Below are 15,052 nucleotides of genomic sequence, written 5' to 3'. Positions count from 1 at the left end.
TTTGCCATTTCGTTGCTGATTATACGTCTGTAGTCATGTACGTCTGTACGTCAATCTAGTATATTATGGATATGGGCCACATTAGAGTGGTTCATGAGCATTATAGTACCCGACGCGCTGTTTGCTTGTTTCTCGTTTACCATCTATTCAAGTTGTGGTGTTCTCCGTCTGAAAGAATTAGTGGTTACTCGTGTGCTCTGCCTCGCGTCATTGTTTCGCTGCTCGAGTTTCTTGCCTTTCTGATGTTTATTTGCTATGTCTCATCTTCTGTCTGTAATTAATTAACGCGCGCGTAGTTCATCTTGTATCTGACGTGAGTATATGGTGGGCGGATATTCTAGACATTTTCTTGGTGTTTGCGTATTTCGTCATTATTCTGTCGCTTGCACATGCTCTGTTCCTTCGTGTGTGGAGCCATACATAAGTCCATGAGTGATTCTAATATCGGCATATCGTATATCTTTACTTTTTAAATCTTTCCTTTGGTTTGTGATGTATGGTATCTGATCATTTTTCTCTTATCTCCTCGTTGTCTGCAGGTACGTCTATTTTCCCTGCACCTAGCCTTTTAGCATGTCGTTAGCGCTTTTCACTTGGTGAGTCTGATTGTTTCCAAGTATCATCCTGCGTCTCATCCCCGCCTACATCGCGTTATGCTCACGGTTTTCGGCTTCAATTGGGCAGTTGTGGGGCCCGCCCTTAGGGGTAGTCAAAGTTTATCGTTGGGGAAGTCATAACACTCGGCCCATGGATCCCTTATCCCTTTCAGCGTGGCGTTTCTTCCAAACTCTATTTGCTAGCTTTGCTTTCTCTCATTGGCGCCTGCGATCTTGTATCGCTCTTTCTCCGACACCTGCCGAGCCACGCCCGCCCGCCCGCCGATGAGTTTCTTGCTCCTTTTTCAGAGGTTTACTCCGAAAAGAATAGCATCTACGTCTGGCAGAACGATGAGTCACTGAGCGTTTGTGCACCACGATGCCGATACAGTGGGGCCCAGCTGCAGCCCCGTCTAGCGTACAAACCAAGCAGAAGGACAGACGAACGCTGTCTCACACACAATTTGTTGTTCAAACTGTCCACAGTACACGTTCACTAATCCCAGAAAAGGTGTAGCTCAAAGATGTGCTTTGTGTGTGTGTGTGTGTGTCTGTGTGATTGTCTTTGCCACGCCGCATGTGAGGATTCCTCATTGCGTTCACCGCGCTTTGTGGCCTTCTACTACGCGGAAAGAGTAACTGGTGCGTGGGTGTTCGCTGACGTTTGTGCGTGTAATCGATCTCCCAGAGGATCATCCCACCGAGAGGCGACAAGGAGCATTCAGGAACACAGCGCTCGTGCTCTTTACTTCTCTCGCTAGTGCCCATTTCTCTGAAGGGAAACACGTCGGCGCGTGGGATCTCATGCCTCAGCACCCCCCTCGGTGGGCGGAAACCAAGCAGCCTCCCCTCTCCCTGTCCATGCTGTGCCACCTCTGGTGGTGAGGGGGGAGGAGGCGAGAGGGTCAGGCACCCGCGACGTAGGGGAAGGCCCGAGCGATGGATCACTACTGACGTCGACGGTTGGGTCGTGGATCGCGTGGTGTCAGCGCGACTTGCAACCGTGAGGACCTTTGTGCCGCCTGTGTTGGTGGTCCGAGTGTCGAGGTGACTCGAGCGTATTTCACCCGGCCCTCCCTGCGTGCTGATGTGAGGAGTCTGCGTGATCGCGAGGGATGCGCGAGGTGGCGACCTGCGAAAGCGGAGGGTGGGCAGAGTGGGGAGGGCGGGGACGCAGGGGCGGCGCTCAGATGGCGGAGTTGCCGCACGGCCGTGTACTGCGTGTCTGCGGCAGGCCGGGGTAGACCGGTGAGGGGCTCACGCCCAAGGGTGAAATAGACGTGTTTTGAGAGAACAATAATCGCTCTTACCTCCTTCACACGAACGCCCCTTTTTTGTTGTTTTCTTCGTTTTTATGTATCACCGTCTTTTTTCCTTTGTTGTGGTTGTGGTGGTTGTGTGTCTCCCTCTGTCCGTCTCTTTCCTCCTTAGAGGATGTGACTTACCACCCCCAACTCTCCTCTCTCTCTCTCTCTCCTGTCCACGTTTGCGAGTGCCGCTTAGTACGACGGCCGTGAAGCAGAGTGTCACAGGGCCCTGACTTGAAGTGAGCGAAATAACTCCTTGAGCTAACGCGGTAGAGACCTATACCACCCCCATGGTACCCGCACGACAGACCCCACCACTTCCGCCACCGAGCAGGATCCTCGTCGTGACCTGCGTGGATCAAGGGGTGCTCTCCACTCGAATCCATGTGGCCTCGTACCCGCCCCACCTATGAGGAGAAGGGGCGAAGAAAGGCACCGTGCGGCACATAACCCGATTCGGCTCACAGGACTGAGGATGCCACCGCGGCGGTGCGACGGAGGCAGAGGTGGGCTGTGGTTGTGCGCATGGCGATTGACCTACTTGGCTGTGGTGGGGCGACGCGTTCAGAAAGAAGGGCGGCTGTTGGTGCGTTTTTTCTTGGGATCGATAGGGCTGCTCCGGTTCCCCCAGCACGTGTGTAAGCGACAGGCAGCGAGAAACGCAGGTCGTCTAGCACAAAGGTAGTACAGACGAGCTCCACGGTAGCGGGGAGGGGTATTCTCTATGCCGTTAAGACCCCCAAAGCAGCGGCAGAGGAAAACACAAGTGGGGGTCTCTGTGTCGGCGCATCCTCGCATGATCCACTGTCGACGGTGCGCGGCATGCAGTACTATGCGCTTCTTTTCTCCTCTGAGAAGTGAATCCTGGAGGTCTCCTACGGCTCGATTGTGCAATTTCGCCTCACATCGGTAGTATTCTCGCACCCCGCCTCGTATCTGCCGAGCACCGCTCTGCCACTACTCTTCCTGCGGCTCTCTCCCTCTCCCTTTTGTTTTACGTTCTCGCTTTGGTGTGGTTGTAGGTCCTTGTCGCACAACAGTCTCGCCAGCACGTGTGGCCGCTCCCCAAAGGCTCTGCCCGCTGCGTCTCACGTTGCAGTTCTCGGAGAGGGAGGGGGTCAACAGGGGGGGGGCGAGGAGTGGATGATTTGCCAAGTGTCACTTAGCGTACCACATCCATTGGTGTGTCCCACTAGCAAAGCTGCTCGCATCCATTACGAACACCATAGACGCCTACAGGCCTCACTACGTCTGCTAGAGGCACCCCTCGAGCAACCCTACATAGAAGCTTAGCCAGTCAACATAAATCCATCATCGCGACGGATCGCACCAACGACTTGACAGGCGACCGAAACTCAAGTCGCAGCGAACGAGAAGAAACTGGCGCACTTTGCGAAGTCGCATCCTATGCCATTTCGCTTCCGCCTCTACGACCCACCTTGCGATGCCACCTCTCTCTCCCTCGTCGATACCGAGGCTCTGTACAACGCCGACGGCACCAGCACGAGGGATATAAAGGAGGTGACCATTCGCGAGATGGGCTGGCACCCCGTTCAGTTGCCGAAGGATTGGTTTCGCTCACATCAGGCACTTGACACCACCAGGCAGCTTCTCAAAGCGATGCAGTGCACCATTCAGTACCTGAAGCACTGCCGAAAAAGCGAGGAGAGGCGGGCGCAACAAGTGACTGCGCAGCTTCGACGGTGCGAGGAGGAGCGCGCAGCGGCCTTTGAAGCGCTCATAGAGCTCCGCGAGACTGTAGCACTGTACAAGCAGCAGTCCCGTGACGTCGGACCGGTGCAGCAGCGTGCTAGGTCGCCCCCATCGCGTGCAACTCTGTCCAGGGAGAGACACATGGTCCGTTCACGGGGAACTGAAAGCACAACGAGGCAGCAAGCGTGCAGTTTCTGCGCAAACGTGTACCCAAGCTGGCGCGCACTCGATTCGCACATCCGCAAGCGCCACAAGAGGTCAGAGGGGTGCGTGGCCATGTCAGCCACCTCCGCGCCTCTCTCTCTGGAGGTGCAAAAGCAGCAGGAACATCACAAGGCCACAACACGAGCTCCCACACTGGCGCATCAGACACCATCTGATAGTCTTTTCGTAGGCAACACCCCTCCGGTGCTGCACGAGGCTGGCAGAAAATGGGACGACTGTAGCTTGCGGGAGGAGATCAGTGAGCTGCGCATGTCAATGGCAAAGCTCATTGAGCAGCAAGCAATGCTGTACCGTGGCTTGTCACCGTCCTATGTGGCAGCGGTGCCGCAGCAGTCAGCAGACGAGGCAGCCACGGCGGCGGCGGTAGTGGCAAGCACCGGTCCCCTTCCTGACCTGCAACAGCATGGTAGCGGTTCGCGCGAGGAGGAAGACATCCTGCTTCGTATTCAGCGAGACCTGTTGCGCACCGGCACCCAACTTCAGCAGCTGCAGCGCGCCTTCGAGAGTGAGAGCGCGGCGCGCGGATGTGGCGCCACAGATGCTCGTGGCACCCTCAACTTGAGAGACGACCTGTCGCAAAGCGAGCAGCGACGCCAGCAGCTTGATTCCTTAAAGGTGCCGCTAGGTGTGCGCGCTGTCCAAGAGCTAAACCCGCAAAACATTCTGCACCCCCCTTCACTGACCGAAAGCGGTCACAATGCTGGCGCGGTACGGCGACGGGAAAGCGTAGGGGACAGCCTCGTAATTGTTTCCCCTATCACTCCCCTGGGAGCGGTGACAGCAATGTCGCACCATGCGCTGGGGAGTCAAGAAGGTACGACTCCCGCACTCGCGCAGAAGCACGTGCGAGCGGCAACGTGTACTGTGTCAGAAAGTCTACACAGCAACCTCAGCGACCCCTGCTCCCCTTCCGAAACGCAGCGACCAACTGGCGCGGTTGGCACGACGTTGCCCTCTCCCTTGTCCGCACTGGGCATTCATGTAAGCAGCAGCGGCGGCGACAGCGCTGCTGCTGCTGCTGCTGCTGCTGTGCGACGCCATGAAAATCTCATTCCACAGTCGACTTTCCACTTCCCGCCCAGTGACTCAAGCGTCAACGCCGGCAATCAGTCGGCGTCACGGGAGCCTGAGACCCCGACACCGCTGCTGCCGAGCTCTTCCTTCCGAGGTCACTTACCGTGGATCGTGCCCGACTCGGCGACGGCGCGCATTGGCACAGCAGATGCGGTGTCGGCAAATCGCTACGGCTCTGCACCACGTGTGGAGGCTACATCATGGGAAAGTGGAGGCCTCCTTCTCGGCACAAAACTAGAGGTGCCGGAACAGCGAAAGGCGTTTTCAACTTCAACAAGACAAGACGCGATGCCGTCGCCAAACATCACAGCAGCCGGAAGAGAAGTGAACTCAAAAAGTGGACTTGTCACTGCCACGTCAACTGGAGCACCACAGCGTTGTGATATCATGAGGAGCAGCGAGGCAATATCGCCAGGGGAACCGTGCGGGCGGTCGAGCAGCACCATGCAGCTGCTGCAGGTTGGGGTGGATACGGTGCACTTTGCACCGAGCCAGCTGAAAGTGACACAGGATAAGGAACAGAGCGGTACCCACGTACCACCCCGCGAGAAGCCACCGCCGGTGACTCAGACCGCACTAACGCCGGCGCCGAATATATCTGGCAGTGTACCCTCCTTTGGCAGTACTGTGGCGGACGCTGACCGACTACAGTGCCTGCATGCGGAGGCGCACGGCTGCATAGCGACCGGCGCCGGAGTGGCGAAGCGCAGCAGCGTTGGTAATGTGAGTGAGAGCTCACCGAGCCGACCGCGAGTCCCCACGGTGCGAGTCGAGGAGTCGTTGGTGTCGACCGAACAACCTGCGTGCTACTCTGCACGGAAAGTGATTCCAGTCGTGCACCTGGTGCCGGAGGCGCCATCTGAGTTAGGGAACGTATTGCCACAGGATCCGGAAAAACAGAGGCAAGAGCCCATGCACGGTGACGCGCTCTCTCCCTCTGCAGCCTCCTTACCGCCGATGCTCGGGTTGGACGGCCACTTTCAGCACAGGATGCTGCCCCAGGAGCCGCAGCGCCGTGGTGGCAAGGAGGACAGTCGCGAGAGGAAGACGGACTCGAAGGAGGCCTATTCCTACTCTGTCGAAATGCAGCCACTCGAGGCTTTGACGCAGGATGACGCCGTCGATGGACTCTTTAGCACTCGCTTCGACGCCACCATGGAGGAGGGCAGCAATATGGGAGACGATGGCTTAGGCGGCCTTGTCATGGAGGATGTGTCAAACGATGAGCTCGCGGATGCCGCCCCTCATGCAGCAGAGAAGGTACGCTCGGCTCAGCTATCCACTTTCGGCGACGCAGGCGTGGACGGGAAGGTGGAGGTGCATCGCGTCACGAGCTGCAGTTTCCCAGGGCCGACGGAGGGTGGCAAACAGACCCCAAGTCAAGCAGACTCGCCACCTGTGGAGTCAGTATCGGAGGATTACTCCTACTACACGTATTCTTATTCGTACTCGGACGACAAGGAGGAGGCGATTGTAGCTTCTCAAGAAACGAATGCTGTTGAGTTTTGCATTGACGATGTCAGGCAAAAAACCCCGCAAGCGTCTTCCATCTCAGAGGGTGCTGCTGTTGGTCGGTCGGGGCTTCCTTTTCGCGCAGACGTGACGCCTGCGGCGCACCACACGGAGGCGCTGAAATTTGGAACAGTTAAGGCACAACGACAGGATGTCCGTACGGCAAGCGCAGAAAGGCTAAAGAAGTCAGACCAAAGCGTCAAAGGCAATGCGAGCCAGCCAACCAATCAGCAAGAGGCGCCGTCACGCAGGCAGCGGGCACCCGCCAATGTGAAGCGAGGAAGAGTGCAAGTCAGCGATGAAATCGCCACCGTTCCGCTGCGCAAATTTTCGTCTCTGTTCGCCTCGGAATCCCAGCAGGTGCTGAAGAAGCCGAAAGGCCTCTTCACAAGGTTATTTTCCAAGAAAGGCAAGTAATCTCGTCCCGGAAGGTGGCACCTACGATGCATAAAAGAGAAAAAAAATGGACCAACACACACAGGACAATCCCGCAGGCGACACGCACGGTCGCCCTGTCTCGCAGTGAGACGCTACATTTTTATTTGCCCCTCGCCTCCACTGGTGCGGTGTTGCACACGCGCTGTAATTATGTGACTCTCTGTGCAGCGCTTAGCCACGGTTCTGCCCCTCGCAATGCGAAAAAAAAAAAGGAACGCAAGGCGCCCTGTGCATTCTCCACACTCCTCTCGGGGGAGGTGCAGCTCCTACCAGTTTCTGTAGGTGGGTGTTTGAGAAGACATAGGCGCAGGTGAGATTTACCGATGCGACAACGTCCGTCTTCATCACTGTCATCAGTGGCGCAGCGAGTGTGTGTGTGTGTGGGTGTGTGGAGGGTGGGGGGGGAACTCCCGTCATGATTCCCACACTCTTCTTACACTTATCCGAGCGGAAAACCAGTTTGGAGTGCGTTGCTGTGTGCATTTACTTCCCTCGGCCTCTCAATCCTTCCCCAGTTTCCTGGCCGGGAAGGGCCACGTCGATAAGAAGACACGCGACATCTCTGTGCTTTTATGTTTTACCTTCCTCCCTCCCCCCTTCCCTCTCTCTCTCTCTGGCTGCCGCCTCCTTCGTTCTGCAGGGCGGTGTTTTATGGATTTCTTGGATGCGCGCAATGCGGCTTGATTTCAGCACCACTGCAATAGATGACTACACGGACACTTTCCCCCCCCTTCCGTAGCCATCTACCCGTGCGTGCGAGACGTGTGAACTGCCGTGCCCTGCTGTACGCGAGGAAGTGTGTGGGTATCGTTAATAGACAAACACACCGGTTACAAAGGTGTACGATGAGCATAACAGCAAAGAAAAGCAAGAAAAACAAAATAAACACAAAGCAGCAAAGTCAGCTAGTCGGCTCGTCTTTACCTTCTCAAGAAGACCAGGACTCCATCGTGGGAGACTGCGCCCCTTTTCACTTTCGCTGTTTGTCCGAGACGCCGTGAAACTATCGCAGAATCCACCAGATCTTCGGTGCGACGGCCCATAGCACCCCCCCCCCTGCCTTATGATTAGAAATCTTCTTCTTGATTCGACTCACCTTTATATGGATATGCCTCGTGTGTTCTCTCTTCTCTCTCTCTGGTCCTTCTGCTCGGTCACTGCAACTGACCATCTTTTACTGGAACGCACACACACTGTCGGTACCACTCCTGTTCCAAAATCCCCTGACACGGCCGCCTTGTCTGTGTGTATGTGTGTGTTCACCACACTGGAATGTGCCCACAGAGCAAGCATCGATTTATAACCTACACACTTTATCCTCTCGTTCGCCTTCCGCACGCCCGTGTACCCTCTAGCTCCTCTCTCTCTCGTATTTTTTCGCGCTTTTTCTACGCTGAGAAATGCCCGCTCCTGTCGCCCACAGCGCCTTCGGCGCTGATGACTTTAAGGTCGATTCCCGCTTTCTCTCGCATATGGCCTTCCTCTGCTCTCCGGACAAGCCGGTGGAGACGTCAACTGTGGTTGGCAAATATGCCGTAAGTGAGATCTGCGTCTCTCAGGCAGAGATGGCCGATATGAAGATGTACCTGGACACGCTCCGCAGCCCTGGCCAGGAGCATTATGTTAGCAAGGTGGCAGCGGAAATGCGTAAAGCTGCGGCAAAGAGCTGCAACAGAGCTCTTGCCGAGGCTGCGGACGCTTTGCAGGAAGAGTTTTCTCACTTGAAGAGTGTCTTCTTCTTGCGCCTGCGATCTTTCTTGGTGCTTTCCGTGGAGACGCACAAAGTGTTGGGTCGCGTGGTAACTTTTCCAGGTCAGATCTCCGACGACTACGGCAACAACCTTGAGGAACACTCGGAGAACGGCATCAGCCCAGGTAGGGTGGCCTGTGCCCATTTTGCCGAGAGCCTGCCCACCGTGTACATCGGCCACTCCCAGGGTTCGGCGATGGCCCAGCTTTGCGCCTGCGCATCTGGGCGCCAGGCCATCATCTTCGACGGCGCGACGTTGTCAGAACTGCTGGTGCACAACGCTGTGCAGCAGAAATGTGTGAGGTGGGAGCCGATGGAGGACGAGGAGAAGGAGTGGCACATCATCCACTACCGCACCGGGGCGTTTGCCACGAGGCAGGACGCCACAGTCAAAGCCACTGTCGCCGCGGCGAGGAAGATCGAGGCCGAGGAAAGGGCTTTCCAGGCTGCCGCCGCCGCCGAGAAGGAGGCCGAGGCAAAAGCGAAGGGTGAGGCTGTAAAGAAATCAGCTGAGGCGGATGGCAAAGAGGTGGAAATGTGGTTTAAGAAGTGCGAGTGGAACCTGATCGGCGGCATTATTCCTCAAGTGGCGCAGAATCGGTTTGCCCGCACCGGCCGCTACAACGCCAAGGCGCTCAGCGACATGATTGTGGACTCTACCGTTGTTATGCAGCCGGCACACAACCCCTACGTCTGTGGACAAAGCAGCTGAGAAACAGTAGGGATGTAGCGGTAGGATATTGAAGTATGGTGAGATGAGTAAGCGAAGAGAACATGCATCTCACGTATGTATCGGACAATGTCGGTGTAGGTGTGCCTGTGTCTCTATCCGTGCATATGTGTGTGTGTGTGTGTGTGTGTACGTAGGCAGGTGGGTCCATATGGGCTTGAAGAATGTCCTCGATAGGCAACGGGATGGAGGAGAGGAGTGACACGGATTCACGAACCGTGGGGAGGCTTCCCTGATGACTAGGAGACAAGGCGTCAGGAAAAATAGCGTGGAGGAACAGAACGCCTTCACGCACCAAGTTCTCCTCTCACGCCCTGCTTCACTGTCTTCGCCCCTCCCCTTTTTCCCGCCTTACTGGGGCTCCCTACACGCACCCGAAGTCTCGCTGTGATACAGTGTTACCTTCTCCCCCTCCTCCTCACCCGCAAGCGGGTCTATTCAGGTGATGGGGTGTGTCGGTCCGCCCCTTGCTCATGGTCTGCCTCTGTAATCGCATGTCTTTGCGCTGTGCCAGAAAAAAATATATTTGTATTTATATTGGGGCGCTGTGCCCGTTCTTTATTGTACTGTTCCTTCTGTATTTCTTCTTCCTCTCCCACAATTCATCGGCCATTGTCTCCCCCGATATCTCTTCTTGGTCTTTTCCTCTCTTTTTTGTTCTCTCTCTTTCCTCCCGAGAAATGTTTACGTGCGTGTGTCTGTGCTAAGGCGTCGCCCCCCCCCCCTCCCCTCTTGTGTTTCGGGCGCCTTCTTCCTCCCTCCTTTCCTCTCCCTTTTTTCGCTCTCTGCGTGTGTGCATGAAGCAGAGGAAGCGGAGAAGGAAAGATGAGCTAATCAGAAAGAGTAGCGAGAAGGATCGGCCTGTTCCTCTCACGCACCCAGACACGCGCGATAGGCAAAAAAAAAAAACAAGCAAAAAGGCCAAAGACATGAAAAGAAAATGGGGTGCCACCAACCCACCCACCCACCAGCAAGGACAAATGGGAGCGACTCCGACAGCAAACATAAAAAAAAAACGTACACACGGCGACTGGACCCACTTCTTTCTCTTTTCTTCGTTCTCCTGTTTCTTTTTTTTTTTAGGGAGGGGGAGGGGGCAGGGGGATTCCTCCTGTACTTGTTGGTGAGTGGTGGTGGTAGTGCTGGTCTACGCTTTGTGTCGTTACTCTTTGTTGTTCTTTGCTGATGCTGCTGTTATTGTTTTCGTTGCAGCATGCTGACCTCGATAGACTAAGCCTTGCCAATGCACAGGAGCTATAATGAGGAGAAAAAAAGCTGCACAAAATGTTAACGCGGTTGCGTTATCCACGGCAGCGACCGCTCTTTTCTGTTTTTTCTCCCTTGTCCTGAGTTGAACGGAGCGTCGAAACCCTTCTGTGTTTAGGCCAGTGAGCGAGCATGAATCCGCTTTAGTGGCTGTTTAGTACCTGATAGCACATTGGCCTATTCTTCCTCTTAGTCCTTTGCCTACATATCTATGCTATTTGTGCCCCTTGGGCTCTCTGTCGCCTCTCCTTGTTTGTTTGTTCGTTTTTTTTTCTTTCCTTCGTTTCTCTCATGTATATGCGCTTGTGATGCCAAGCGTTCTTTTTTGTTGTTCATTTTCGTTGACGCAGGAAGAAAAAAAGCAGACCGGAACACCAGGCCGAGATATCTCCCTTGATCGTACCTTCTGAACTGCGCGCACGAGTGCATGCGATGGCATCGTGCGTCGGGTGCGGTCAAACTGAAGGGGAATATCAAAACAAAAAAGGCAAAATGAAGTATCTCTACCCGTACCCCCCCCACACACACACATATATATATATATATATATATATATATATATATATACTGCAATGGAGAGGAGCAAAAAGAAACAAAGAAGGAGAAACAAAAGAAAATCAAGAGGTCTGTCCTATTTCTCTTTTAGGTCATACGGGAGCACTCGCCGTTGATGGGTAACTTGATGTTTACTTGTTTGTTTCTCTTGTCTCTTTTTTTTTCTCTTTCTCTCTCGTGCACTCTGACGGAGGGGTGTTCAACTGTACTTGGCTGTGCCGTTTTTTTCGTTGTCTTTTTGTGTTTGTTGTTGTCATTTTTTTTTTTTGCTTGTCGGTACTCAATCCTCAGCAAAGGGCCATTGAAGTAAAAAAAGACACACACACACACGCAGAGAGAGATGCACAAACACAATGGCTAAGGGAAAAAAATATGAAGTGAACGACGATTGGCCAGCGTCTCAGCGCCCACGTTTATACGTGAACTGCACGCCCTCCGCTCGAAATGAGCCAACACTAGTAGCAACCGACACGCCGCATAAGGGAGAAAAACCATCGGACCTACGAGAAGCACACGGAAACACCCTGTCCCAAATAACTGCACCGGTATCAGGGAGAAAAGGAGTAACTCTGAGAACACCGTTGAGTTGGAGATAAATTTGAGCACAAACAAAAAAAAAGCAAAAAAATGTGTGGCGCAGCCACATGTTTGCACCTATGCTGTTTGCTGAGCACGCAACTGCATCATGTGTGTGCTTCAGCCGGAGGAGATGTATGAAGCAACTGGTGGAAAACGACGGCACATCGAGGCAAAAATGCAGACAGCCAACTTTGTGAGCGGCGTGCATTTTTCAACGGTGTTGTCTCCCCTTTCTTTGTGGGTTTCCTTGCTCTCCTCGCTTCACTCCCTCCCAGGCATCGACGTAAAAGTACGCTGCGAGAAGAGGTAATCTTTGCGTTTTATTTTTTTCTTGAGCAGAAGGAGAGAGAGACATGCGTGTGCTGTCTTATGAGCTGCTCGTGATCGATGCCTCGGCATTGCGTTTCGAGCGACTTGCTTCACCCCCTGTGGCATACTTGCTCTTTACCTACTCATCTTCTCACTCGCATTCTTTTCTTTTTCGTGTCTGGTTGTCTCTCGCCATCTAACGGCTGCGCCTTTTTTCGTCGCTTTTACATTTTAGCACCACGCACAAGCTGTACTGTATCATCAGAGCTACGCCCAGCGCGCGCCGTAGCGGATCCACCCGCACGCACACTGAACGCTCCCCTCTCCTCCCCCCTCAAAAAAAAAAGCGCACCGTGCCGTCCTCTCTCATGAGCATCTGCTAGCAGCACTCGGGGTTGAAAGGAGGAGACTCAAAAACCCCTCCCTTCCCCCCTCAAACAACAACAAAAAAAGAGGAAAGTCGCTCAGTTTTTAGCCCTTCATATGCCAAAGAAACCGAAATCGATATGAGCCTCCTCAATCGGCTCCACGGCGCCCGCTGGTGCCCTTTGCGGCAACAGCGACGGCGGTGCAACGGTGTTCGTGGCGTATTTGCAGCTGCCACACTCAACCGCGGTGACTTGGTACTGTCAGTACCGCTTCGCTACTGCTACATCACGCAGTGTTGCTCTCCGCACGATCTCGGACGGTCTTCGGCCTCTTCATTTGAGACTGTGAAGGGTATGCAACATCTGCGCCGCTGCAATCGTGGCGTGGCATTGTTTCCGGAGGCGTGGATGTGGCTGCAGAGGTTCTCCGCCGACGCCGACACCGACCACGTGTCTTTGAGCTGTACAATCTCGTGCGAAGCGGCGCCCGGGAGCATGTCTGCCGTCCCAACGGTGATGTCGCTTACCCTCTCACCGGTGGAGGCGACCCTTGCTACGTGCGTGGCTCTGCGCTACTTCTACGCCCACGCGCTCCACCTTTCAGCTGCGGCACGCGTTGCCCATCGTATCGGCCCACCGCCAAACGTCTTGTCCGACCACTTTATTGCTAGTCTGCCGTTCGAAGACTACCTGCAGTGGGGCCTCGAGTCCCTCTACAGCGACTCCTCCTCTGCGGAGGCACATCTGTGTCTCGAACAGCTGTCCTGCAACCTGCGCGATGCCATCTTGACGCACGCCACCAACGCGGAGTTTCGCTTCCTCGACGAATCCCCCTCGTTGCTCGACTCGGTGATTCTAACAAGCCTGTACCTGGTGCGTTCCCGCGTACTGCGCATGCCGCTTCTTTCCAGTGTCTCGAGCAAGCCTGATAGCAGCTGTAGCGTGTTTGCGCCGGGGCTGGATGCACTGAATCACTGCGGGGCGTCACCAGCCGCCGCGGCGGTTGTGTCGGCGGCGCAGCGCTCTGTGGTCGTGCGGGCGCTACGCCACATCACCCGCGGTGAGGAGATTACGCTCGACTATAGACAAACTGGTGGCGGCATTGGAGAGCGCTCGCCGCGTTGCTTTCAGACGGGTTCTCTCCTTGGCAGAGATGAAATATGTATGGACGATGACTGTGCGGCGCGCTACCTTATAGACGTGCCGAGGTGAGTTGGGCCGGAAAGGGGATGGGGGACGGCAGGGCGAGCCGTGCGATCGAGTGGTCGATCCTGTTGACAGCTCCACTCACGGCCCCATACGCGCGCCAGGCTCCTGCAGACGTATGGGAGGCCTACCCTGCAGAGTCGGAGACGAACAAAAAGGAGCGCTGCCTTGCCTTTGTTTGTCTCTCATGGGGCATCCCGCCACTCCCATCTGCGATCCGGGAGTCAGGACAAGGCCGCCACAGCCAGCCAGATGGTCACTAGCCAACACATGCTGTTCTCAGGCACGGATATGAACACCAACAACAAGGAAAGAGAGAACGCGACAGCAGCCAGGAATGCGAGAAGGCAACCGATGTGGGCATACAAGGAGATGAGTGGGGCCGGCCATAGGGTAGGCAAAGATGACGGCAGCGACGCCAATACACGTCGGCCATGGACTCCTTATCCCGTGCAGCGTGGCGGTTCTTCCAAACTCTATTTGCTAGCTTTGCTTTCTCTCATTGGCGCCTGCGATCTTGTATCGCTCTTTCTCCGACACCTGCCGAGCCACGCCCGCCCGCCCGCCGATGAGTTTCTTGCTCCTTTTTCAGAGGTTTACTCCGAAAAGAATAGCATCTACGTCTGGCAGAACGATGAGTCACTGAGCGTTTGTGCACCACGATGCCGATACAGTGGGGCCCAGCTGCAGCCCCGTCTAGCGTACAAACCAAGCAGAAGGACAGACGAACGCTGTCTCACACACAATTTGTTGTTCAAACTGTCCACAGTACACGTTCACTAATCCCAGAAAAGGTGTAGCTCAAAGATGTGCTTTGTGTGTGTGTGTGTGTGTCTGTGTGATTGTCTTTGCCACGGCGCAGGTGAGGATTCCTCATTGCGTTCACCGCGCTTTGTGGCCTTCTACTACGCGGAAAGAGTAACTGGTGCGTGGGTGTTCGCTGACGTTTGTGCGTGTAATCGATCTCCCAGAGGATCATCCCACCGAGAGGCGACAAGGAGCATTCAGGAACACAGCGCTCGTGCTCTTTACTTCTCTCGCTAGTGCCCATTTCTCTGAAGGGAAACACGTCGGCGCGTGGGATCTTATGCCTCAGCAACCCCCTCGGTGGGCGGAAACCAAGCAGCCTCCCCTCTCCCTGTCCATGCTGTGCCACCTCTGGTGGTGAGGGGGGAGGAGGCGAGAGGGTCAGGCACCCGCGACGTAGGGGAAGGCCCGAGCGATGGATCACTACTGACGTCGACGGTTGGGTCGTGGATCGCGTGGTGTCAGCGCGACTTGCAACCGTGAGGACCTTTGTGCCGCCTGTGTTGGTGGTCCGAGTGTCGAGGTGACTCGAGCGTATTTCACCCGGCCCTCCCTGCGTGCTGGTGTGGGGAGTCTGCGTGATCGCGAGGGATGCGCGAGGTGGCGACCTGCGAAAG

At 55.2% G+C, this 15,052-nt stretch overlaps 3 protein-coding genes across 3 annotated transcripts; all 3 read left to right on the top strand.

Annotated features, from left to right (window-relative positions):
- Positions 1-3,310: 3,310 nt before the first annotated feature.
- LBRM_30_2290 (conserved zinc-finger protein) lies at positions 3,311-6,844 on the top strand (the record flags this gene model as incomplete). The annotated part of the gene is made up of 1 exon (XM_001566806.2): positions 3,311-6,844. The coding sequence occupies one exon, from the start codon at positions 3,311-3,313 to the stop codon at positions 6,842-6,844; it is 3,534 nt and encodes a 1,177-aa protein (XP_001566856.2).
- A 1,421-nt stretch (positions 6,845-8,265) lies between these two features.
- Positions 8,266-9,327, top strand: LBRM_30_2280 (hypothetical protein, unknown function; the record flags this gene model as incomplete). The annotated part of the gene is made up of 1 exon (XM_001566805.1): positions 8,266-9,327. The coding sequence occupies one exon, from the start codon at positions 8,266-8,268 to the stop codon at positions 9,325-9,327; it is 1,062 nt and encodes a 353-aa protein (XP_001566855.1).
- Positions 9,328-12,560: 3,233 nt separating this feature from the next.
- LBRM_30_2270 (conserved hypothetical protein) lies at positions 12,561-13,634 on the top strand (the record flags this gene model as incomplete). Its single annotated transcript, XM_001566804.1, has 1 exon — positions 12,561-13,634. One exon carries the CDS (start codon positions 12,561-12,563, stop codon positions 13,632-13,634), a length of 1,074 nt encoding a protein of 357 aa, XP_001566854.1.
- Positions 13,635-15,052: the final 1,418 nt, after the last annotated feature.

Source organism: Leishmania braziliensis, chromosome 30 (assembly GCF_000002845.2).
Source record: "Leishmania braziliensis MHOM/BR/75/M2904 complete genome, chromosome 30".
NCBI lineage: Eukaryota > Euglenozoa > Kinetoplastea > Trypanosomatida > Trypanosomatidae > Leishmania > Leishmania braziliensis.
The sequence above is the reverse complement of the archived record's forward strand: the minus strand, read 5'-3'. Positions and strand labels throughout refer to the sequence as shown.